Source organism: Acipenser ruthenus, chromosome 20, assembly GCF_902713425.1.
Source record: "Acipenser ruthenus chromosome 20, fAciRut3.2 maternal haplotype, whole genome shotgun sequence".
Taxonomy (NCBI): Eukaryota; Metazoa; Chordata; class Actinopteri; order Acipenseriformes; family Acipenseridae; genus Acipenser; species Acipenser ruthenus.
Genome location: NC_081208.1, coordinates 6,279,254 through 6,305,605, shown reverse-complemented (window position 1 = coordinate 6,305,605; position 26,352 = coordinate 6,279,254). Strand labels below are relative to the sequence as shown.

Below are 26,352 nucleotides of genomic sequence, written 5' to 3'. Positions count from 1 at the left end.
CAGACCAGTAGTATTTTCCAAAAGTCCATAAATTAACGTTTAACGTTTTAGATCTGTAACATAAACAGCTCTTTGCTTTTCAGGGAAAATGTATGTTTAGCACCGGAGCATAACGCCCGTTTACAATTCCATGAGAAATGGTTGTGTAACCCGGTTATGGGCAAGGCAGAAATGGCAATGCAGGGAGCTATGCAGTTAGACATCTGCATTCTTCTTAGGAATGGGCTGTCAGGGGGCCAAGTGTTGGGAGAAAAACCATGGGTGGGGAAAGGTTGTAATTACCTCCCCGAGGTGCCCTGCGGGGCTTGTTTGAATAAATAATTACACTATTCAGTCAGGATATATGAGCCCATAAACAGCCATGAAAAGAAAGAGGTGGAGAGGAGGAATGGAGTAAGTTTAAATTAAAGGTTTGGAGAGCTGTGACAAACAGAATGAAAACGATAATCACAACTAATAAAGCTATACAGGTTTGTTCAGGCTTTCGTTTTTGAAAGTAGCAATTATATATATATATATATATATATATATATATATATATATATATATATATATATATATATATATATATATATACAGACGTGCTCAAATTTGTTGGTACCCTTACAGCTCATTGAAATAATGCTTAATTTCTCCTGAAAAGTAATGAAATTAAAAGCTATTTTATCATGTATACTTGCATGCCTTTGGTATGTCATAGAATAAAGCAAAGAAGCTGTGAAAAGAGATGAATTATTGCTTATTCTACAAAGATATTCTAAAATGGCCAGGACACATTTGTTGGTACCCCTTAGAAAAGATAATAAATAATTGGATTATAGTGATATTTCAAACTAATTAGTTTCTTTAATTAGTATCATACATGTCTCCAATCTTGTAATCAGTCATTCAGCCTATTTAAATGGAGAAAAGTAGTCACTGTGCTGTTTGGTATCATTGTGTGCACCACACTGAACATGGACCAGAGAAAGCAAAGGAGAGAGTTGTCTGAGGAGATCAGAAAGAAAATAATAGACAAGCATGGTAAAGGTAAAGGCTACAAGACCATCTCCAAGCATCTTGATGTTCCTGTGACAACAGTTGCAAATATTATTAAGACGTTTAAGGTCCATGGAACTGTAGCAAACCTCCCTGGGCGCGGCCGCAAGAGGAAAATCGACCCCAGATTGAACAGAAGGATAGTGCGAATGGTAGAAAAAGAACCAAGGATAACTGCCAAAGAGATACAAGCTGAACTCCAAGGTGAAGGTACGTCAGTTTCTGATCGCACCATCCGTCGCTTTTTGAGCGAAAGTGGGCTCCATGGAAGAAGACCCAGGAGGACTCCACTTTTGAAAGAAAAACATAAAAAAGCCAGACTGGAATTTGCTAAAATGCATATTGACAAGCCACAATCCTTCTGGGAGAATGTCCTTTGGACAGATGAGTCAAAACTGGAGCTTTTTGGCAAGTCACATCAGTTCTAAGTTCACAGACGAAAAAATGAAGCTTTCAAAGAAAAGAACACCATACCTACAGTGAAACATGGAGGAGGCTCGGTTATGTTTTGGGGCTGCTTTGCTTTGGAGCGAAACGTACTGCCCAGTGTCAGAAAGCTCTGTCTCAGTCGCAGGTCATGGGTCCTCCAACAGGATAATGACCCAAAACACACAGCTAAAAGCACCCAAGAATGGATAAGAACAAAACATTGGACTATTCTGAAGTGACCTTCTATGAGTCCTGATCTGAATCCTATCGAACATCTATGGAAAGAGCTGAAACTTGCAGTCTGGAGAAGGCACCCATCAAACCTGAGACAGCTGGAGCAGTTTGCTCAGGAAGAGTGGGCCAAACTACCTGTTAACAGGTGCAAAAGTCTCATTGAGAGCTACAGAAAACGTTTGATTGCAGTGATTGCCTCTAAAGGTTGTGCAACAAAATATTAGGTTAGCGGTCCCATCATTTTTGTCCATGCCATTTTCATTTGTTTTATTATTTACAATATTATGTTGAATAAACAATCAAAAGCAAAGTCTGATTTCTATTAAATATGGAATAAACAATGGTGGATGCCAATTACTTTTGTCAGTTTCAAGTTATTTCAGAGAAAATTGTGCATTCTTCGTTTTTTGTGGAGGGGTACCAACAAATTTGAGCACGTCTGTGTATATATATATATATATATATATATATATATATATATATATATATATATATATATATATATATATATATATATATATATAATAACAGGGGTTAAAAGTTGGTTGTACAAAATGTAGTTATACTTATTTATTTAAATATATTTTCATGGATATTTTAACCAGCCTACAACATTCACAATTTCTTATCCATAGTGATATGGCTGTGCTTGATACAGTATAGCTGGTCTTTGGCTGCCCTGTGGTGGCAAACAGACAGCCAGTTTCAGTCTCCAGTGCTGTTAGTACCTCACTGCTCTGGACTAAATCCATCCCTCTGCATGTTCTACATTACTTTATTATAGTTTTGTCTGTGGGCAGACGTCTCCATCTCACTAAAATTCCATTTTCAAATTCCCAGTTTAATAATTTAGGGTAACAGTTCCATATACCAGGCTGTTTTCACTGTGACCCAATTTGAAAACAAATTCAGAAGCACATTTGTCAAGGCATTAAGCCAATAACATTAAATATGGCACAGTAATTATTACAATCACATGACCTACATATTATTGACCATTGACCCATCCTGGTAAAAGATGTGGTGATAGCTAGATTTTCTGACACCTATCCGTTGCTCTGCTGTCATACGTTTTAGTTTTCTTCAATGATGACCGTGACCTATAGTAACGAGCCGTGTTTTACATAAGCTTAACCTTACCCAGACCGTGCTTGGAATATAGCGCACCTGCCAAACTATGTTCAGTTGAGTTGTGTTACCATGAATAGGCTTACCACAGAATCTCTGGGACTGATCTGCATACTGTATAATGTATACTGATCTGTGGATTGTTGGTTCTAATACTGAGTAATGTATTGCTGTGCCAGTCTCCTGTATTAAATTGGCTGGGAGAACTCCAGTGTTTATACTGTAACACCCTATTTGTGTCATCTGTGTTGGAATGACTACACTGATCCTAGAACTGCGTTTTCCAGATTGAATTTGCTGCCTTACTCATCCTAGTGCTAAGTTCTATTAAATTTGCCTGAGTTCCCGTCTGTATTGAATTTGCTGACTCTAATACCCCAGTACGGAGGTCTCTCTCTATTAAATTCACATCAGTCTCAGTTTGCATGAGGTAGAGTTGAGAAAAGAAGCAGTCTTAAGTTTGTCAGCAGCCCAACTTGACACACATAAGCTGGGAAGCTGCTACTGCCGCCCCTGTTGAAAGAGCCAGCTTGCTTTATTGGAGAGCTTGGGAAATCCTTGCATGTTGGTGCCAAGTACAGTTTTTCAGGCTCACAAAGTGTCTCCATCAATCAGGCGCGCAGATGCTGAGAATGAGAGACACCGGCAGTGTAGTGAGAATGTAGTGAGAATTGATATTAATAGTTTAGAAATAAATGTTTAAACTTAAGTCAAGTGTTAATTGTTTAGAATTTCAAATACAGATTTCCCTTGGCGGTTATGCAGTTGTACGTGTACAGTGTAATTTACTTCATATTCAAAATGTATTCAAAGAATGTAGAAAAGTTAAAAAAAAAAAAATGACATTCGGAATTGAACTGGGATTCAAACTGCACAATCACTTGTGTGTGCGTGTGTGTGCGTATTTGGAGTAATTCATGCACACATAATCAAGCAAATAGCTAAAAGCATGCTACCGTATCTGTTCTAATGAATGATTTTCTCCTGACATAACCCATCCCCCTCCGACTCTTGCATAGTCACGCAAAGAGCTAGGCATGCTTGACATTTGAGCAGAACCGTTTGCCAGGGCTTGAAATCTGAACGCAGACGCTTATTTCTTTAACCTACCGTGCACTTTCACTGAAATGCTAGCCATTTCTTTTCAGGAACAATGTAGCTCAGTTCCTTATACTATAGGGTGCTCTGGGGTTTTCACGCACAGAATCTCCCCTTGTTTATAAAAAGCAAGCTTTTGACTGCAATCCAGTTATCAGATTCACAACCCTCCTGTTAAGGCTGGTTTATACTGCAGTCGTGCAACCATCACTTTCTAGTCTCTTGTCGTGTGACTCTCTGCCGACTCAAGAAAGTCTGGTTGCCAGAGTTACATTTTCAGTCCATCTCTCGGGTGTCATAAGCCTGTAGTCTTTCTCATAAAGCTGGAACTGATATTTGAATATTGAAACAAAGCTTGAAATGTATATGGTGGCAAAATGACCAGATAAGCATGCAAGGAAACCAATGCAAAAATGACATCTCAAATGAGCACATATTCTACTGTACGCAAGGGGTATCATTTTCACATTTTGACAAACCAATTGTATCTCAATGGTTTGACCACACTACAAACACTAGTAGTCCATTACAGTACCATCAGTACCTGTCAACATGCTACTACCAATGCCTCTAGAGTCATATATGAATCCTAAACAATACGTTTTTTTGGTCGTCAAAATGGTGGTGTGGTGTTTAAACATGTGTGTGGTCTGGTTAAACAATCCCTTTTTCATTTGTTATTTTTTGTTTAGTTTGCATCGCTCTTTGAGAACTCCAGGTCATCGATATGGCTCTTTCAGGCAATAGGTTAGACAGCTCTGAGCTGCTGTATCAGGACCACTGTGTGCTGTTAGTTTCAAATCCACTGCGTTGCCATTGCTTGGATTTGGCATCCAGGGAAAGAGTATTGGGGTAAGGAGGAGACTGCTCTGCTGGAGCTCCTGGGACTGAATCCTGCAACTCTTCACTCTCATTTAACTGACATGTGCAATACTTTTTAAAGAGCTCTTCTGTCAACACACATGAGCACTGCTATGAATGAACAAACTCACACACACAGTTAACAATCCCATATCAATTTCATGCTTGGTTGAGTCCTAAATAATATTTTGGCATGTTTATGAAAAGTAACAATTTAAGAAGGCAGTCCTTATTTTAACCAATTTCATACAAATCCAGTAAGTGTAGATGGAGGAGCCTGTTAGGTCAATTCCATTAACTCAGACTTTCAGCGTTTCCGAAGATTGTTTTTTTTATGGCCTTTGAACAGCTGTTGTGTTTAACTTTTCATTTCAGTGACAGAGATAATCTTTTACAAAATCTGTGAACCAATTTGAAGGAATGGACCCAGGCTCACTGTTCTTTATGAAGCACTTCAGCCTCTATCTAGTGCTCAAAGCCACTTCCTTCCACACTGCAGCCCAGCACTTTCTCTAACAACTGAGCTACTCAAACCCACTACCTTCCACATTGCAGCCCATGACTTTCTCTAACCACTGAGCTACTTAAACCCACTACCTTCCACACTGCAGCCCAGTACTTTCTCTAACCACTGAACTACTCAAACCCACTACCTTCCATATGGCAGCACTTGCTCTAACTACTGAGCTACTCAAACCTGCTGCTTTCCACACTGCAGTCCAGCACTTTCTCTAACCACTGAGTTACTCAATCCTGCTGCATTCCACACTGCTGCCCAACACATTCTCTAACTACTGAGCTACTCAATCCTTCTGCCTTCCACACTGCAGCCCAGCACTTTATCTACAGGGTTCTATAAGCCAGGGTATGAATATAATTTATATATACAGCTCACAAACCTAGCATCTCAGCCGAATGCCTGATCAAAACGAAAAGCCTTTACTGAGATCGCCTGATTTGGATTCTTGTTGTCTCCAGCAGCATTTCACAGTCATGGAGCATAACAGGCAGCCAAAACACAGTGTGTTGTTTGTTTGTCAACCAGAAGGTCTAAGCTGATACATATGGGGTGAGCGAATAAAAAGGTCCTAAGTCTTAAAAAAAAAAAAAAAAAAACCTTCCTATCATGGGAATAGTGTGTCAGTGTCAGATTCAGAAATAGACAACATGACTTTAGGTCTGTTCCTAATAATCAACATTCCAGAAATGTATCTGCGTTTTAACTCAGTTTCTGAAGGCAGGAATTTCAGATTTTTTTCATTTGTATTTATTTATTTATTTATTTATTTTTTTACTGTGATCTTAAATGGTTCTGAGCTGAGGTGCTCATGGGGAGCGTCAATGGTACGAAGCTGTTTTAACTTAACAACATTAAACCTCTGACTCATTTTTACTGAAATAAGTTTAGCATGTTCCCCAAAAACGACCTTCTAGAAATCTTCGTTATAAAAATATCAAACTCAATTGACTGTGTCTTTTTAAAAGTGGGTGACTCATACAATAAGGAAAGGATTTTAACAGTGCACAATATTTTAAAAAAAAAACGCATTTAAAAAAACTGTTACTAAGTTTTCCTTCAGGACAAATGCTAGCTACAAAGATTCCCATTAAAATACTGAATAACTACAATTAGTCAGTGGAAGAATTCAGTTACTTGGAGTCACTTCTTTTAAGTAATGTTTTGACAGATGAGTTGCCAAAAGTAAGATCACCTTCTTGTCAGATTAGTTTTTTTTAGCCAAAGTCTTGTGACTCTCTTTTTTTTTTAAGGGTTTGTTTAGCCTTCAGGTAAAATAATCTCCCTTTTTAATTCCTTTTGGCAGAGGAAACACACAAAAACACAAAGTGTTGAGAGCTGACACTGGGCAAAGGAACAAACGATCTCAAGGTCGTGACCGTTATACCTGGCATGCTATATACGCAGGCTTTAATAATAGTCACTTTAGAAGAAGATGTTCATATGTGACTCCATCAAGTTTGGCCCAATTTCAGACACCCCTCCCTTCATCATCAACCATCATCACAATCTGGTGAATCATCATCAGTCCAACCCAGCCGTCCCATCACAGAATAAAACATGACCAATTAAAAAAAGTAATGCAATTTATTATCAGCATACAATAGTAAATACTTGTGATCAAGATGGCGGAATGTGGTGTAAAAGAATGACAACGAATCAGGTTTTCCTTAACAAGCCCCCGGTTTTATTGAACGTAAAACCGACGTCAGATGGGCACCAAAAAGTCAAGGAGAATAAACAAAATAAAGGGGAGCCAGGGTACACAGCAATGTGTAACCCGACAAAATAACAATAACGAGGGGTTGCAGTCCCAAACGAGGTGAAACACAAAAATAAAGTCAATCCGTCCCTTTGATCGGGGAATGAAAACAACGGGGTAAAAATCCAGCACTTCCGGGTTCGCGCTCCTCTGACGTATTCCCGGAGCGTCCCGGTAGTGCTCTATAAAATACACAAAAAGACACAGGGGTTAGCAGGTATGCACAATCGCAACCACCTGCTTCCTTGCTCCCCGTCTCCCTCTTTAATTCCCTGTTTGTATCTCTGTATCTCTGTTTCTCTCTCTCTCACACACACACTGTACCTTGCCAGAAGGAACAGAATCCTGGGCCACGCCCCCTTTTGGTCAGCGAGGGCAACCGCCGTCAGCCTATGCGTGATTGCCACCGCGCTTCCCGACCGGGTCTGTGACGTTGCGCACCGCGGCTCCGCCTGCTCCTCCTCCCCAGTGCCCTCACTGGCGCACTTTTCTTAGTGAGGTTCACCAGAGGATCGACCACGGTGGCATACTCGGGGATAAAGCGGCGGTAATAACCAGCCAATCCTAACAGTGACCTCACCTGGGATTTAGTTTTGGGGACCGCCGCATCCACCAAAGCCTCGACCTATTTGTCCCGCTGCTGGTATGACAGCAGGGCAGGGGGAACCATTCTACCCCAGCTCGGGGCCAACCTCTGCCTCCATTGTAAGGGGGATGGATGGCCCGACGGGGCCGGTGATCTGATGGGCCTGGGTCCGGGGAAGGGTTCGATGGCGGTCCTTTGGCAGCGGAGGGAGGGGGGCAGTCCAGCAGGGTGGTTCGAGCGGACACCAGGGAGTCCTCGAAATTTTCGGCTAATGCCACGGCCTGCTCCAGTGTCGTGGGGTTATGCCGGCGTACCCACGCCTGCGTCTCAGCCCCGACCACATGGCAGAATTGTTCCATCACAATGGCTTCCCCCATCTGAATCCCGGTTTTCTGACTGGGGTTCAGCCATTGAGCTATGTGGTCGCATAATCGCTGGGCTACCACCCTGGGCTGGGTGTTGGGGGGTCGCCGGAACTCCCAGAATCTGACACGATGAGTCTCCCCCGTGATATTGAGACGACGGAGGATAGCCTGCTTAACCAGGTCATACTGGGCGGCATCGTCGTCAGTCATGGCCCGGTACGCTGCTTGTGCTTCCCCAATCAAGCAGGGACCAAGTTGGCTCGCCCAGTACTCCCTGGGCCATGCTGCAGTGGTAGCCAACCGTTCAAAGGCTACAAGGTAGGCCTCCGGGTCATCCTCCGCCGTCATTTTCTGCGCCCGGGCCTTCGGGGCAGCCAGCACGGGGCCCGTCGCCGTTGACGTCATCCCCATCCCGACCCTCTTGATGAGAGCCGTGTATCTCTCCTCCCCCCTCCGTTCCTCAGCCTCCCTCCGGCTGTCCAACGCCTCCAGGATCGCCGACAAAATGGTTGGGTCCATCCCACGATGACACCATGTGTGATCAAGATGGCGGAATGTGGTGTAAAAGAATGACAACGAATCAGGTTTTCCTTAACAAGACCCCGGTTTTATTGAATGTAAAACCAACATCAGATGGGCACCAAAAAGTCAAGGAGAATAAACAAAATAAAGGGGAGCCGGGGTACACAGCAATGTGTAACCCAACAAAATAACAATAATGAGGGGTTGCAGTCCCAAACGAGGTGAAACACAAAAATAAAGTCAATCCGTCCCTTTGATCCAGGAATGAAAACAACGGGGTAAAAATCCAGCACTTCTGGGTTCGCGCTCCTCCGACGTATTCCCGGAGTGTCCCGGTAGTGCTCTATAAAATACACAAAAAGACACAGGGGTTAGCAGGTATGCACAATCACAACCACCTGCTTCCTTGCTCCCCGTCTCCCTCTTTAATTCCCTGTTTGTATCTCTGTATCTCTGTTTCTCTCTCTCTCACACACACACTGTACCTTGCCAGAAGGAACAGAACCCCGGGCCACGCACCCTTTTGTACGCCCCGTCCCATCCCCATTGGTCAGCGAGGGCAACCGCCGTCAGCCAATGCGTGATTGCCACCGCGCTTCCCGATCGGGTCTGTGACGTTGCGCACCGCGGCTCCGCGGAGTTCACAGAGTTCACTCTCTCTTTGTCACAATACTATAAGGCATAAACATAACACAACTGTAATTTTTCAGATCACAGTACCTCTAAGGGGTGCCACTTTAGTTAGCAATTTTTATAAACCGCTTGATCTAGTGGGCAGAAACTTTCTCCCCAAAATGTGATTATCTCCACTGTTCAAATGCATGACATACCATCAACCACAATTGGAGATTGACAAAACTGCTTGAAAATGTAGACCCTTAGCAGTCTGTTATGAATATTTAAAAAGTCTTTTCTAGATTATAATATGCTAATGTAGTGCGGTTTATATTTTTTCTGTTGAGCACAGTAAAATGATCTGCCTGCTAGCTTCTTTGGCAGCAGAGTCTGTACTGAAACATGCAGAGTAGATTAGCGTTTTAAAGCATCACACACTGTGATCAAAACCCATGGAACCAATATGATCATGCTAAGCTGACTCAACATTATCTGATTCATTAACCCTTAATTCTCTCTTCCTATCTACAGAGATGTTAATGGATTCCACCACAGCAACAGCAGAGCTGGGTTGGACGGTAAATCCTACATCGGGGGTAAGTAAAAACTCTTGTTTAATAGCAATAAACCATGGAGAGGGTCTTAATGCAATTATACGTACGCACATGTGCTGTGTTATTTCTATATATATATATAATCAGATTATAATATATAATATATAATATATATTATATATATAATATATCTTCAGATTGTGATCTAGCTTTTGCATGAATATATTGGACGTCATGCAGGGCTGAATTGATTTCAGATAATCGTTTCTTAATTGCTTTTGCTAGGAATAAGTACTTTCAAAATGAAATCTTTGCGAACTATAAGGAATGGCATAAGCGATTAAACGTGTTGTATAATTCAAACTGTAAGTCTAGCTGCAGTCAGATCACATGACCTGTTTATTTATAACGTTTACTAAAAGAAACGTAATGGGATCATAGACCAAACTTTTGAATAGAAGTCTTTCTTAACGTCTTTGTGAAAAATGTGAATCTCCCTTAATTAACAGGAACCAAATGAAGTGCTAAAAGATTCTTTGCATAATTAAAAAGAGACCAGTAATAATGGTAATAAACTTCAGAAAATGGATGGCAAAGGATTGGGTTAGGACTTGTAGAGCTTCTAGAGTTGTTTTTTTTTATTTCAAATTCTTTTATGGAATGTAAAAAACCCCCTGAGAATTCTACAGTCCCCTCTTGGACCTGACCCCTGCTCTGGAGTCCAGGAGATATGTGTGCTGACCCATAGCAAGCTCTAATGCAGCCGCATCCACTCAGGTGAGGGGTAACGGATGAGCATGGATTTGTGCACAAAACACAGTCTTTTAAATCAGGATATTTTTTTTTATCAATGCCTGCCATTGTTATACGAACTAAACAACGTGAAACAGCTTCCAAACATGAATCCACGCATCCATCAGATTTAGACATAGACATTTGAAATGTTCTATCTGTGCTTCATGTTTATATTCATCAAGGAATTTTCATGATATTTCAGTATGTTTTAAGGCCCAATAATAGTTACAGCCTGTATTCTCCCATATTGACATTAAAAATGCATACGCAAGCAAAAACTTTATTATAAAAAAACAAGTCATTTTTTAAATTCTTTCTTATCACAGTACAAATACAGCAGAGCTTTCATCTAGGAACACACAAGCAAAGCATGTGGTACTAGGTAGCTACAGTAGCTACAGGACGCTCCAAATAGGGTATTAGGACGATTAATTCACGTCAAATAAAAGCCATGGCAATAAATAGCTGAATTAATAGATTAATTGTTGCATCTCTAGTCTTCTGTTGCAATTATCTCCTCCAACACTGCTTGCACGAAAAGAACCAACAGATTATATTAGAGTGCTTCAGTTACCTGCATCGCTGCTCCATGCAGCCTACAAGTGCATTCTGTGCCAGACTGCATGGAGATGTGATCAATCAAACTGTCCCCCGACACCCAACACGAATCCCGTAGTGTGCGTTGTCACAGGCTGGCTAGACTTAACTTCCTGCCCTTAGGAGATCCCATCTTTAGACCATCTTGAAGAAGCTTAATTATCTCCTGTGCTCCCTGTGGAGCCTCTTCCAGGTGGGTCAGCTGGTATTACAGCACTGAGGAGGCATTGTCAGGACTGTGAAGAGGAGGTATCCCCAAAGGAAGACGTGGCAGACTGCTTGTGACTTGCTTGAGTAGTTTTATCACTTCTCACTGAGATGCACCTGAAAGGGTTCAGATTGGCACTGGATTTTAACCTACAGTATGTTTACTGGAAATACAGTATGGTATGTTATCCTTATCCAGAGGTGGGCAACAGCCAGGGAGAAATGGAATTAATATAATTCCAAAATACCAAACTATATTTGATATGTTACACAGGCCAATCATATTCATCAAATAGATAAATAAATCGAATATATTCCTGCAACTCTGCTTGTGCATTGTACTGTCTTTTTTTTCCATTTCGACTAAAAAATAAGTCAGTTTTACTGCTGGTTTATTTACACTTTAAATTCAGCAAATATTTAAATTAATTATACTCTGAAATGTTTATTTTCAGTGCAAACCTTCTGTATATCTATATTGATTATAATTGGTCATTTTACAGCATTTTTTAAAATGTGAATTTAAAAATACATTTTAAAGTGGTAGGCGACTGTTTACACAAATGGTTTAAATGTTTACTGTATTAGACTCAAATTTGAATGACCGTTCCTCTATGCTTTTAAGACGTACCAAATAAAACAAACACTGTGATAGAGGGAAATGATGTTTCTGCAGTGTTAGCATTAAATAATTGCACACAGTTACCATAATTACTGTTATTTGGTACTTGGAAGGATAGCGGAACCATAATTAAAATGTAATCCTATGGGCTGGTAGCAGGGCGTTGCTGGGTAATGCAACAACATGATAAACTAAACATATTTTGGTGCAGCGAAAGGTTATTTGTGTACAAAATGCCAGCAGAATAGATACAGAAAACAGATTAACACTCTGTCGATGAATTATGAATTGAATTGTTCAGACTCTTGTGTGAGTCAGCTGCAGGAATTAACTCTGTAGGTTAGCTGCCAGGGCTGTATCTGAATGAAGATTTGGCTGCCTGCACAGCGGTGAGCTGCTGAAACTTGTCCATCGCACCATGTCCCCTCTAGGAGTGAGCCCATGCTTTAGTAACTCAGACGGATGTCCCAGTGCGCTCCAGATAAGGGAAAGCTCTCCAGGGTGCTTTTAGCAAAGGCTTGCTGAGGAAATGATTTATTTGTTCTGAGACACCATACCCCGTAATAATGAGCACTCCATTCTCAGCTCTCCAGCACTGTCATTACCCTGCACCTTAATACAGTGCTGTAGAATGACGAATGTCTGTGTAGCGGAATATCGGCACTAGTAGAAGTGAATGGACCGAGGCTGAAAGCCACGAGTGTTGATGTAACCCATACAAGCTCACCATCCTATTATATACTACTTTATTATTTAAAATGTTTTCTAATCACAACCTCTATTTAGTCCATTGTCAGTTTAAGTGAAAAGAGGGAAAAGGTTGTTGAAGAGAATACCATTAAGAAGCTGAGGTACTTGGTCGATTGTGATGTCACTGTTTTGAATGGACTTTGCAATTGAATGGAATTGTAAAAGGTGCCTCAGGTATGATTTTTTAAAGCAGGTGACGTCAACCGTGCAGCACGGTAAAAACTGAAAGGAGCAGGGTTGATGTCATGAATAGGGTTTCTCCGTGATGTGTCGTGGAATGTAGAAGGAAATATTTGCACTCTGATTGGCTGAAAGATCCTGAGCAGTCTCTAATAATAATGAGCTCTGGTTTAAACTCTCCATTCCCAGCTCTCCAGCGCTGTCACTACCCTGCACTTTAGTAATGGCCACTAGTCTAAAAAGCTCCTGGATTCAAAGATGGAAGATTTTGGAAGTCACATATATTCTATAGCATACAATGATTTTAGATACAACCATGCTGTTTTAATTAAACTAAAACTCTTTTGAATAGAAGACTAATCTAAACACTTTTTTTTCTAATCACTGATGGAGACACCAAATGAACCAAAAGGCTGAAGCTAATTATTAAGGAAATCATTGCAAGCAATATTTTAAAGACTGCAGAGAGATTGTATATAATTCACAAGCTCTCATCCTGAGTTGCACTCTGGGCTTCCATGGCCTGATTTGAATTATTATTATTATTATTTTTTTAATGTACCCAAGATGTTCCTATCCAGTCCGCAGCCTAAAGATCAAATAGCTTCAAATTTTGTTTTCTTAACTGTTTTATGATGTTTGCAATCATTCTGAGTGCAATTACTTATATACTTTTTTTTTTTATATTATTCCTAATCATCCACCGTTAAGAGACTACTGAGAATGATGGGTGATGTTCGCTCTTAACTATTACAGGGAGGGGCCCTTCTTATTTGATATAAAGAATACCATCACATAGAGTTCTTAATCAGTACACTGAAGAAAGCATGAGCAGAAATGTCTAACATTGTAGTTTGTGTTATAGAACGCCCACCCGTAATAGCAGATGTGCTGGTATGGAGATCCGTGCCTTGAATCTTGCCCTAAAATTTTTGGCAAACTTCTAGCTCGGCTTGGGAGCGGATTAAAAAATGCCTTGGCTTGCATGGTCGGATTTCTTAAACCCTCCAAAAACAATTAAAGCTCCCCAAAAGAAACTCCCTATTCATACACATAGCAGGCCGCCTCACTTGAGCGTTGCTTTAGTTTGTGTTGTGCGTTTGTCAAAAACCATTTAGGAGTCTTTAATCCACCGAGGCAGTACTCAACACAAAGACCAGTAATAGTACGGAATTTTATTAAGCACTGTGTATTTTCATGTCAAGCGTTAATTGTGGCATTAAATGACTAATTTGCATTCAGTACTTAGTTTTGTTAATAGAAACATTTAAAACTTTGTTTTTGTATCCTTCACCAGTTCTTAGCAATCACCAATGCAGAAACCCATTTTTAAGGGTAAAATGAGGGAACAAATATCCCACAGAATCTTGTGTTAAAAGTAAATGGTTAACTTTCAGGGGTACCACTGCTTATTAAAATCATTTGCAAGGGAAGATTTTCTATTCAAGAACACCAAACAATCTGATTGGGTTAAAATGGGTAACAAATTCCCCACCCCCAGCCAGGGGGTAGTTGAATACTTTTTTGAGTCATTCTACAGAACTATAATATTATATACAATAGACACTGTATGTATTTGTCTGTTACATATACAGTAGGACCTTTTATATTTCGTTACTACAGAATCCTGGAAACACAAGACCCTGACTTCAACTGCGTAATCTAAACTACATCCCACATTCCCCAATTAAAAGAAAATTCAAGGTCATTGCGCTTCTCTGTGTTAAAGCCTTCATTTTAAAAAAAAAATAATGTATTTCCCAGGCAATTCACTGCTACTTCATCAAGTAAGGCTTAACCCCTACTCCCAGTACCTTTAAAACACATGACCGAGCCAAAGCATCTAATTAAAAAGAAAAAAAAGAAACTGTGAAAATGAAGACGTTTCTTCTAATTTCACACTTAGCGCTTGATCGCTGGCCCCTTATTATCCCTCATTTGGTTCCCTCCACTGCCTCCGATGAAAGCGCGTCGGGAAAGCCTTGGCGTGACAAAAGGGGGCCCATGGGCCCGAGAAGTCTGTTTGGGGTTTTTCTTTCCTTTTCATTAATTCTTGCTTTTTTTTGCATTTCATTTGATCTGTCAAAAGTTCTAGCTTTTGGAAAGGCTAGCTCTTGAACTTGTTTAGCTTGTAGCAAAGTGCGTTTTTCACCGAGAGGTCAAACGAAACCACCACCCCTGTACACACACTCAACAAACCCTTTGATCAGACCGAAAAAATAAAGAATTCACCTGGAATCCAAAAATCCCATAAAGGAATGTCACTAATTTGCTTACACAACTTTGCTGTCTCTAAAAAAGAGTTGGCTGTTACGGTGTGCAAAACAAAACCATACTCCTATGAATGAGCCTTTGCATGACCGAATTGCTTTTGTGAGCTTTGTTTTTCCATGGAGATGAATTCGGACGTGGAAAAAAAGGCTGCACTAATTAATCCAGGAAAGTTGTTACACAAATATATGTAATGTTTTTTAATTAGGGGTTGACTTCCCCGCTTTCCTGTCAAAACCCTTGTTAAGCGAGGACTAATTTGAAGGATTATGTTAGCTGTGAAATGAGGAGTGAAGCAGAGAAGGGGGAGTGAAGTGGGGGTGAGAGCCACATGTGGTCTGCTCTATAGCCTTTCTTTAGTGAGGAGGGGTAGAGGGGAGCATAGAGGTCAAGGTTGTGGCTTTTGCTGTGGTCAATAGCCCCTGTCGTTCAGCTCTAGAGGGCTCCAATGAGTTCTAGGTCTACAGGTTTCACCACAAGAGAGTTTTAAAGGGACTAGTTGACACAATGACATGAACTTCAAGTCCCTGTTAAGCTAACACTGGGTGGTCTATGGCTTTGTTAAATCCAAACCTTAAAAAAAAAAGTATACATAACTACAGTATTATACACTGAATAGTGCTACATTTCAAAATACAGAAAGAAAATTTATAAATTCAATGACAAATGTCTCGACTAGAAGTCTTTTTCCGTGTCTTTTAAAGTTGAAAGTTAGTTTTGACAAACTATTCATTGGGAACTGTTTCTGTCAATGTATTTCTTTTTAAATGGCAAACACATCCACAATGTTGTTTTTAGAACAGTACTAATACAATATAATATAATATGGTTTCACAGGAAACATTAGAAGTCCAGGATTAGTGCTAAGCAGGGTCTGTGAAACCAATCGTAAGTCTTTAAAGTTACAAATGAATCACTTTTGGTTGGAAAAATAAAGTGCTAAACCATTTAAATGTATTTTTTGTAAATACATTTCCACAGCAATTCAGTTTGCTATGTATTTATCTGGCTTTGATAAACTTTCTTTACCATGCACATCTTTACTGTACTGTAACAAAGGCCTTGTATGAAAAGTTTGTCTACTTGCCGTAGTGTCTTTTAGTTTTACATTATAATCTGTGTCTGAATGTTTGAAGTTATGGACGAACATCAAAGGCAAGCGGTACCAGTTTAGTGTTATGTTAACATAGGTGTTTGAAAAAGCTTAAGAACTAGGGTTGTAACAATACCCTAAATTCACATTGCCTACCGTTACACACAATATGCAGATCATAATATAGTATGTGATATTCCTAATAATACTACAATATGCGTGATCTATTATAAGATGGAGAATAAATGTATTCAAGAACCATTTAGTTCTGACCACAAGCAGCTATCCTTTTGGTAATATCACCCTGCTAATACCCAGTTTCTCTTTTTCTTTCTCCAACAGTGGGAAGAGGTGAGTGGCTACGATGAGAACATGAACACAATCCGCACCTACCAAGTGTGCAATGTCTTCGAGTCCAGCCAGAACAACTGGGTGCGCACGAAGTACATCAAGAGACGGGGCGCTCAGCGCATCCACGTGGAAATGAAGTTCTCAGTGCGGGACTGCAGCAGCATCCCAAACGTCCCAGGCTCCTGCAAGGAGACCTTCAACCTGTACTATTATGAGTCAGACTCGGACTCAGCCAACAAGGTCTCGCCAGCCTGGATGGAGAACCCTTGGATCAAGGTGGACACCATAGCGGCCGACGAGAGCTTCTCTCAGGTAGACCTGGGCGGTCGTGTCATGAAGATCAACACTGAGGTCCGCAGCTTTGGCCCGGTCTCCCGGAGCGGATTCTACCTGGCCTTTCAGGACTACGGGAGCTGCATGTCCTTGATTGCCGTCCGGGTCTTTTACCGCAAGTGCCCGCGGATCATCACGAATGGGGCCATCTTCCAGGAGACCCTCTCAGGGGCTGAAAGCACCTCGTTGGTGGCGGCGCGGGGAGTCTGTGTGCCTAACGGCGAGGAAGTGGACGTGCCCATCAAGCTCTACTGCAATGGGGACGGCGAGTGGATGGTGCCGATTGGGCGCTGCATGTGCAAAGCTGGGCATGAATCGGTGGAGAACGGGACGATATGCAAAGGTAAGGTTGAAAGACTGGCTGCCTGGCTGACCTTCTTCATTGCATAATTTCTTCATTCATCATGAAAGATATCTCTTCTTCCTGCAGCTGTGTGTTATAGTATTTTTTTTAAATAGACAGGTGACAGGTGACCCAAGCAAAATGGGTTCAGCTGCAGTGTGTTTTATAGAAAGCTTGCTTTCCTTGGAGGGAATGACGCAGTCAGCCACATGTCCTTTACTTCTAGAAGTTCAAAACCTGTCCAGATAATAAGCGAGTTGGGTGGATTTAACCGGGCCCTCTAGAGGTATAGGACTGAACAACAGCAATAGGATTTCCTGTGTACAGCTATGGCCAAAGGTTTTTCATCACCTAGAATTTTAGGATTGAGACATAATTAAAAAAAAAAGGATATGAATATAATTGATGTCTTTTATTTAACATCATGTAATCAAATAAACTACAAATGATAGTTCAGTTTGTGTCAGTTTTCCATTAAATATATGGAAAACTACAAAGTGGTATGTAATGTAATATGTTAACGTAACATTATTCAGCAGGTTTCTTTCAAGTTTATGAAGCAAAATGAGTTAATTCTAGAGGGTGATGTAAAACTTTTAGCTATAGCTGTGTGCTTTAACATTATGGGCTGGAGCATAACTTGGGCCATGGTTGGGAGAGAATATTTTTAGGATATATATAGGAATATGAATGTAACTGGTTAAATAAACTTAAAAGTTGCTGCCGAGTGCCTACTGTCAGCCCATTATCAAAATCTGCCAAATGAGCTATTTTGGCCATTGAAACTGAAACGGAGACAACAGGAAGATATAGCTTTTATACTGTATATTACATGCTACATATCGGGGATGCTATTTGCATACTTTCATGACATATGCATTTCTACATCAGTCCCAATACTTGTACAAAGGAAGTGTATGTAACATGCACTCATACTGCAGTACTGCCTGTATTGAGCACATCTATTGACAGTGTTATGGCAGGTGATCGAAATGCTACAGAAGGTGACGGCTTATTCTCTTGCAAATGGTTCCATGCTTTATACAGTCAAACAAATGAAGAAATGTGTAGCCCCCGGAAATAGAGCGCTCTCCAGTGACAGATTGAGCAGTGGCATAAAACAAACTCACTCTGTACTTCTCATCTCAAGCACTGGGATGCCAGGACAGTAGGAATGTGCTGTGCCGTAAGCAGTTGTGACAGAGCGCGCCATTCGGCTGGTGAGGAAGTGCCAGCTAAAATTTAAATATTTGCCTTGCATTTGATTAATGAGGGAGATGGGAGACCCTGTCTCTTCTCTGCAAATATTGCACAGCATGTTGTAGCTCCCCTGCAAAATTTCACCCTGCAGTAATACAACACTGTCTTATCTGGCTGTAGATCGCCTAACACATATTTAGGGAGGCACATAAGTGGGCACATTACCTCCTTTCATTAAAGCAGCTCTGTTCACTAACTGGTCTTTGCTCTTACAAGTCCATTAGTCCTCCCTTGGGCCATTCTCAGACTACAGCTATGGCCAAAAGTTTTGCATCGCCTATAGAATTAACACATTTTGCTTCAAAAAGTTGAATTGAACCTGCTGAATAATGCCACGTTAACATTTTGAATTACATACAGCTTTGTAGTTTTCCATATACTTAACAAAAAACTGACAACAATTTTAAAGTGTGACATTTCAAACATGAAATACTGTACTACTATTATGGATTCTGCTAGACTCGAATTTAAGAGGCAGCCCAAATTTCCCACCCTCAATTTGAGGAAAAAAATTAAATAAATCTGCATTTACAAAGATACAAACTCAATTACGCATATTGAGGTAGTTTGTGGCCGTCTGTTATCACACAGAGCATTACAGTTATTAGCTGCTTCTCATTTCCAGTGATGATTACTCACACCTGTTTTTCTGCCAATTTGTGAACTGTGGTATTGCTTGGCATGTCAAAGTACAGGGGTCTGATAAGCATCCGATCTGTCCAAGCTGGTACTGTTTGTTAGAAACGCTGAAATTGTAAAAGCTTCTCATCGAATTCCTCAGGAAGCTAATGACGCTTCTTTGAAAATGGCTGCCGGTATGTCATGAATGATTCGAGATCGGGCAGTAACGTTTTGGTTTGTCTTTTCTCGGCAGTAGGTCACATTGCTGCTTGTGTATTCGAGTAGTCACGTCTTTTGTTGGTGATTTTAATACACGCATCACTACACTGTACTCGAATTTAAGATGGCGGCTATTTTTGAGAAGCAAAAAATAGTTTTAAAAAGTGCATCTTAAATTCGAAGGAATACGGTATGCCTTAATCCTAAAAATGTAGGTGATGCAGAACTTTTGGGCATAGCTGTACAATAAACTATGTTGTGCTTTTGATCTTGTATCATGATAACAAAGATCCATACCTCTATTACAATACGATCATGTAAAGAGAGTATCACGATTCATCGATACACCTCTACTATTGTGACATCAACACCAGTTAATGCACTGCATCACCTGATCCCAATTGGAAATCTCCCATCCAAGAACTGAATAAGCCCCACCTTGCTTAACCCCATGGAAGCTGGCGAAATCCAAAATCATAAAATGACTGGAGGATCATATACAAACAAGAAATGTAATTTTCCCAAATACACCTTTTGCTGCACTGTATAGGACCTTGTAATTTTGGATTTAATCCCAGTATAAAACGTAAAGATAGATGAAGGTATTTGGGGGGAGAAGAGTTGTGAACAAACACAAATCTCATTTGTATTGACATTTTTATAAACACATTTTTAAGTTCATATGTACAGCTGACTGTGTCTCTTATGGTATAAGCATGTCATTGTTTGGGTGGGTAAGTGGTCCCACCCATAATGAATGCGTCACAAAGTATCTTTATGGCAGGAGACAGGGGAACAAGTAGGCCTATGAAGCTGTTAAGTTCTATGGGTTTTGAATTAGGACACAACCACAGTCCCAAAGCAGGGGTAGTTAGGAAAATGAGGGGCCTGAATGAGAAGCAAGGCCTCGTGCGCTTATCTCTTTGAAGTGTCTAAAGCAGATGAGACCTGCCAGCTTCGTCACCTCAGGAGGAGGGCAATTTATTAAAACTGCGTCTGTCTGTGGACCACTGGGGAGCGTGGGCTTCCCTTTCATGTCTGAGTTGATGTATGTATGCCTTTTTTGTCATTCATTTTTCAATAGATTAATAAACCTCTGAAAATGATATCAGAGTGTGCACAAGGTTGGGGGGGGGGGGATAAGAGTCTTATTATCCAAGTTTACCTTCAAATGGATTCAGTTTCTCTTTTTAAAAAAACTGGCTCGGTTTAAAAAGTAATGTGTTTTTTTTCTTTTAAGTCAGACTGCTTGTCAGGTGAAAGAGACTGAAAACAAAACATGTTGAGTTAGTAAGGGGTGGAGGCCTGGGAAGCAGACAGCACTGGTGACAGAATTCTATTAACAACACATATAATCTCGACAATGGGACGTAAATGTGGCAGAACCCCCCCCCCCAAGTACAGTATTTGTGCATTTCTTCATCTGTTGTACCCACTAAATAAACACTCCCTAGGTGGTGTGTGGTCAGCATCCTGATACATGGGCCTCTGGAGAACACTGTGTTTCTGGATGATGGTGCACCATCATACAGAGCATGTCCAGTCACCCAGTGGAAAGAAAATGGTACTTGATGGATGTAAACCTTTGCCCTTACCCAGCAGTGTTTCAGCCCTGAAGGGTGCCCTCCTTGAATTAACAACAGATCCCAGGAGAAGATTGCCACTCTCATTTCAGGGATGCCTGATCGTGTCACTGTTTAAGAAGGACATTCCTCAAGGTATTAACTGATACCAGTGATGTTGCCTCTATTTCAGGCAGGGTAAACATACATTTCCCACAATGTTCAGGGTCTCTAATTACTTCTGACATGTCTCTGTGTTCAACAAAAAAAATGGTAAAAGAAAAATGTAGAGGAATGGAAAGTAAATAGTGTGGTCTGTCTGTCTCAAATGAGCAGCAGCTCACTTGTTCAGTAATGGAATCTAAAATAGGATCCCCAGCCCCCAATGGAGGCTTTCACTAGATGTTTCTTTTAAGCAGAGTGTTTAAAGATTAGAGAGAGAGAGAGAGAGAGAGAGAGAAAGAGAGAGAGAGAGAGAGAGATTTAACCATTGCATTACGGTAAATTGTGAGGGGTTTGTTTAACTGTGGTTTACGGGAATTTAATGTTGTTGGAAAGTGAGGGAAATGGCTACAGGGAGAAATGGTGTTGGCATCATGAGAGCTTCCCCTCACAACTCTGCAAGAGAGAGAACACACGTCAGTTTCATAATATTTAATTTCTTACCTCTTTAATATCATATTACTGAAGGACATTTATATTGGAACAGACAGTAAGCCTGTTAAATAATGATCTATCTTTCTCTATTGTTGTTTCTACTTAGAGCATTATTTACCAGGCTTACCAATTATTCCATCATACATGTCCTTTTCTAACCAGAAGAAGCAAGGATTAAAGTGTAATCCCTGCCCATCAATCCCTGTCCATCCAGGAATCCAGGAAAATCTCCTTCTTGATGGGAGCCAGGTGTCTTACTCACTCATTCAATTTACAAACAGCGGCCAACATGAGCTGTCTAAGTTCTGACATAATTGATCGGCTGATTCTTGGGGGAGGGAATGTGTTTACTAACTGGGCACAAAAAACCTAGGATTTATGTTCAGTTCTGCTCCTTTGCTGAATAAATTGTTTGGGTTACTAAGTAAAACATAATTTTACTCTATCAGAGATGGTTTCACAAGCCAGAACTCGTCTACTCGATAAAAACAGACCTGATTCTCTAACACATTAACTGATTGTCAAGAAGGTAGAATTCTCCCTTCCTCACTTACCAAAAGGTATTTTGATTTTTTTTTTTTAATTGCTTTTTATTTATTGCCAATTTTAGTATTGGTTTGCATATTACTTTTTTTTTACATCAATAAAACAGTTGAATGAAAAAAAAATGCTTCCTAATTTTTCCTTTATCAGATAAATTAATAAAGGTTAGGTCGAAAACACGGTTTTCCACTGTGGGCCCAATTTACTACGGAGGGGGGTGATTTGCCTGTGATTTGCCCATAGGTGAAAATATAGGCCATGCTCTTTCTCTGTTTCCTATTCATACTTGTAGACACTTAATAGTCTTCTATCAATTAGAAACATGCTCTCATATGCACAGGAGCACACACGTTAAACATACATGCATTCACTGTGACAATGCCGCTGTCCTGCTGTACTGTCCCTGCACGTTGAAGCATTACTCAGACAGCCCATGAGGAACAAGGGCCTCTGAGGCTTGCAGTAGCTTGATATCTCCGGGCTGTCTGGGAACCTTATTCACAGAGCATTGCGTCCCATCCCCTGAGCCGGAGCAGAGGATATACCTCACGCATTCATAGGATAGCGATGGTCCCCAGGAGGCTGGAGGGAGACAGAGAGAAGGTGTGAGACTGAGATGAGAGATCGGATTATACTGTTTGTACCAGAAGCAGTGAGAGAGAGGGGAGAATAGAGACTGAGAGAGAAAGAGAGGTATGCAGGAGGAGAGACAGAGAAGTTGAAGAGATCATGATACTTCTGCGTGGGTAATGCAAAAAAAAGCCTTTTTTCCATCCTTATTGAAGACATTGAAAATGTCTAAATGTTTGTCGTTGAATTTTACAAAGTCTATTTTCCGTATTTCTAATTATACATTTTCTCTGCTTAAATGGCAGGGGTTAAACTAAAGACACTAGCTGGCCTGCTCTACAGGATATTACCAAACCAAGTGAGCATCTAGAGAGAAAGTAAAGATCTGAGCAAATCATGACAGGAAGTACCATTGGATAGCATTATAATCCTAGCCTGAAGAAAACACTAGCAGAACCATTAGCATTACCAGCAATGGAAATGGATTTGGAACAAATATTGCACATTTGTCCCAATAGTGGAGCATGCTACAAGCCTAAGGCCCTTAATGAAGTATTCCAGCTTTATTTCAATCCCATTCATTTTACACTGCTGTCCTAAATTATTTATTGTCTAAGTCCTCCCACGTTTCCTTTCCACTTGGCTGCTTGGCACGAGACATGTAGTGTCCGCACAGCAGGCTCGATGCATTCCCTTGGTGTGGCTCGTACACAGCCTCTCCAGCAGCTATCATTGTTATTATACTGGGTTCCTGGTGTCCAGGTTCAGACATATACAGATAAATGGTTCCATTGTCATAACATAAACCACTGTAACATGAAACAGCAGTGTCAAACTGTCCTTCATGATTAGCAGTGCGGAGTTTTTGACCACCAATAAGATTTGAGTATTTTATTTATTTTAGTGTTTTTCAAACTTCCCATTTAACTACAGTACTGTTAAGGCCATTGCACATCATTTATCATCCATTATCCCTACGTGCTTCAAGTTTATTACACACCAGATTGATTAACATACACAAGCATGCAGAAGAAAGATGACAAATGTTGTGTCTACTATAATTGAAATAATATGTATATAATACTTGTTATGTATATCACTTACTATCATCTGTACTGCACACAATTCACATATTTGGATAGGTTCATATTGCTTCATGATGTCATGTCTAACTCCACAGTAATGGCTTGGCAAATATCGTCATATAATATCATATGCAGCGTTATCCAGTTTTTTTCCAAACTCTTTGTGTCTTGGATAACAACTTCATTGTAATATTGCATGAATGCCAGGTAACTCTTACAGTGACTATCATTGGTCACTGTCATTTTTAGAACAAGGAAAATCAGATTGAATAGAAATGATTTTGATTCCAAAATCAATGCATTACTCTCGTCTCGTCAGGCAATTCTGGACTTGGTGTGCAAGATAAAATCAGATCAAGAAAAGGATCTGTTGTGCAATGACCTTGTATAGTGGAAGTAGGGAAAAGGGTGACACTGATGGATTCCAGCAAAACTTTCAACAGGAATAAACAGGCAGGGAATTTTTAAATCAAATTCCACAAACCAGACAAAGAGAACCATGGCGGGCATTTCTGTGGACTCGGCCTGCCACTGGTGCAGTCAGCACCGTGGCACTGACGGCCAGCACTGGCAGCAGTTCAGCACACTCATAACTCACAGGTCAGGGCACCTCGGTGCAAGGCAGATGCTTGCACCAGGGTATCTCTCCCATACCTTCATGCCCAGCCCCCTGCAATGGTGCCAGATTGCTTTGGCATTGGCTGGCATTGCTTGGCACAGCCGCCCCCACACACTGCTAGTCCGCAGACTGGAAGACAGGCTTGCAGATGCCCGGCGCTCATGTCCAGTGTGTGCAGTTGGGAGCTGTAGCATTTGCCAGGAATAACAAGCTGGCACTGTCTTGTTGGCACAGTCTATAGGGGCACCAGACTTCAGGTCGGCATCTGAACCTGAATAGAGAAGGCCAAACCCAACCCATCAACAAACATAAGTTGCAAAGGATTACATCAAACGTTACAATAGAAATAGGCACTAATGTAACACACCATACATGGGGTTCTCGTGTCTCATTTTAGCCTCAGTATGCTTGTGGTATTCTCTAAATAATGCAGGTTTCATGTCAGTTCACACTCGCATTTGTGCGTGAGCTGTATGCTTGAATTGAAAAGAGCCTCCATTTTAAAGCATCTTAGTCCCCTTCTTCTATGTGACAGTGAAGTACAGTACATGGCTCTGCTGTTTTGTATTATACTGGTTGGAGAGGGGAGCCTTAAAGACAGCTTATAGAGTTCTGCTCAGATGGAATGAATAGGGTATTGCAGGCACCAAACCACCACTACCAAGGCGATTTACCACCTACCACTGTTTGCAATAAAGACGGGATGAAAAGCATATTAATGCCTTTGTGCAGCTGACGTGTTGTGACTGGTACAGTGCAAAGCGGTCCACCCAGGGCAGCCGTCTCTATTGAAGTCGTTAGGAAATGCTTTTGGAAGCTGGGACCGAGGAAGGGGGTTGGCTGACTGTGAAGCAGAACTATTTTATTTCATCTCCATGCCAGCTGACATTGTGTGGCAACATTTTAGCATGCCAGGGTCGCCAACTCTGCTCTAAATGAACTGCCATTCAGTCATAGAAAGTCTTTCAAAAGCCAAAGAAAATGAAAAGCTCTCAGGCAGTTCAGCTGCTAATTGTATGCTGTGATTTCTCCAAGTTTGTAATATTTATTTTCTTAAACTAAAATAACATTGGGGTGCCATTATAATGCAAGTGAAACCCTAGCCGAACCATTTACAGAATTACCAGCAATTTCAACACCATAGATTTGAAACTGCACGTTCTCTTGATACAGCAGGACACTGTCTTTTCTGATATTGTACCGTGTTACTACAGCAAACCAGTAGATTGTACTGTTTGTTCATACTAACGTCATACCTTTGGCTGAACAAAATATGAACATTTTACCACTGTGGTACCATTCTACCAGTGGTTTATATAATCTTATACAATGTTCAAGGACTTTTCAGCCAACCAGGGTACAGATAGTCATTGAGATGACCTTGCATGACAATTGCATTAGACATATAGATGTCCCACAGTTCAAACACATCTCGGTTTCGTTACTAAAGTTAATGCACTACTTGTCAACCATTTGTTTACTACAAAGAATGTCAGCCACCTGCCACCTAAATACCAGCCACTGCTAACATCTGTTCCTTTGGAACAAGGCCAGACAGAGACTATTCTGGCTGGACCTTGCCTCCCAGGTTCAGTAGCTTGGCAACAAGGTTCGGCAGGTGTAAAGAGGCGATTCCTTGACAGCAGGAACAGAGGTTGTCTGTTGATATTATGCAAGGCTGAAACTGTGAGTGCACCCCTAGTGGTCATATTTATATAGGCCTTGCTGCAGAAAGTCCACCTTGCTCAAGCTTGCTCAGAGTGCAGAAACAGTAATACATGATGACTGAGGACACATATTATGAGAGAATAAATCCTTTAAACATAACTTAAGATTCCCATAATCAACGTCACAAGGAATCCCATTTTGATCTTTTTGAGTGATTGCACTCTTGTGAGCTATCCAGTTATACAGAAGCATGTCCAGGTCTAGTCAGAGCACAGGTAGCCCTGGGTATCATCTCAC

General features: G+C 40.9%; 1 protein-coding gene across 6 annotated transcripts in view; it reads left to right on the top strand.

The window, feature by feature from the left end:
• LOC117425646 (ephrin type-B receptor 2) overlaps positions 1 to 26,352 on the top strand; it is a 124,837-nt gene that overhangs the window by 46,438 nt on the left and 52,047 nt on the right. For all 6 annotated transcript variants that reach the window (XM_058993325.1, XM_058993323.1, XM_058993324.1 and 3 more), the window contains exons 2-3: positions 9,687 to 9,751; positions 16,567 to 17,251. In XM_058993325.1, coding sequence (XP_058849308.1) covers positions 9,687 to 9,751; positions 16,567 to 17,251 — 750 coding nt within the window. The remainder of the gene's footprint in view (positions 1 to 9,686; positions 9,752 to 16,566; positions 17,252 to 26,352) is intronic.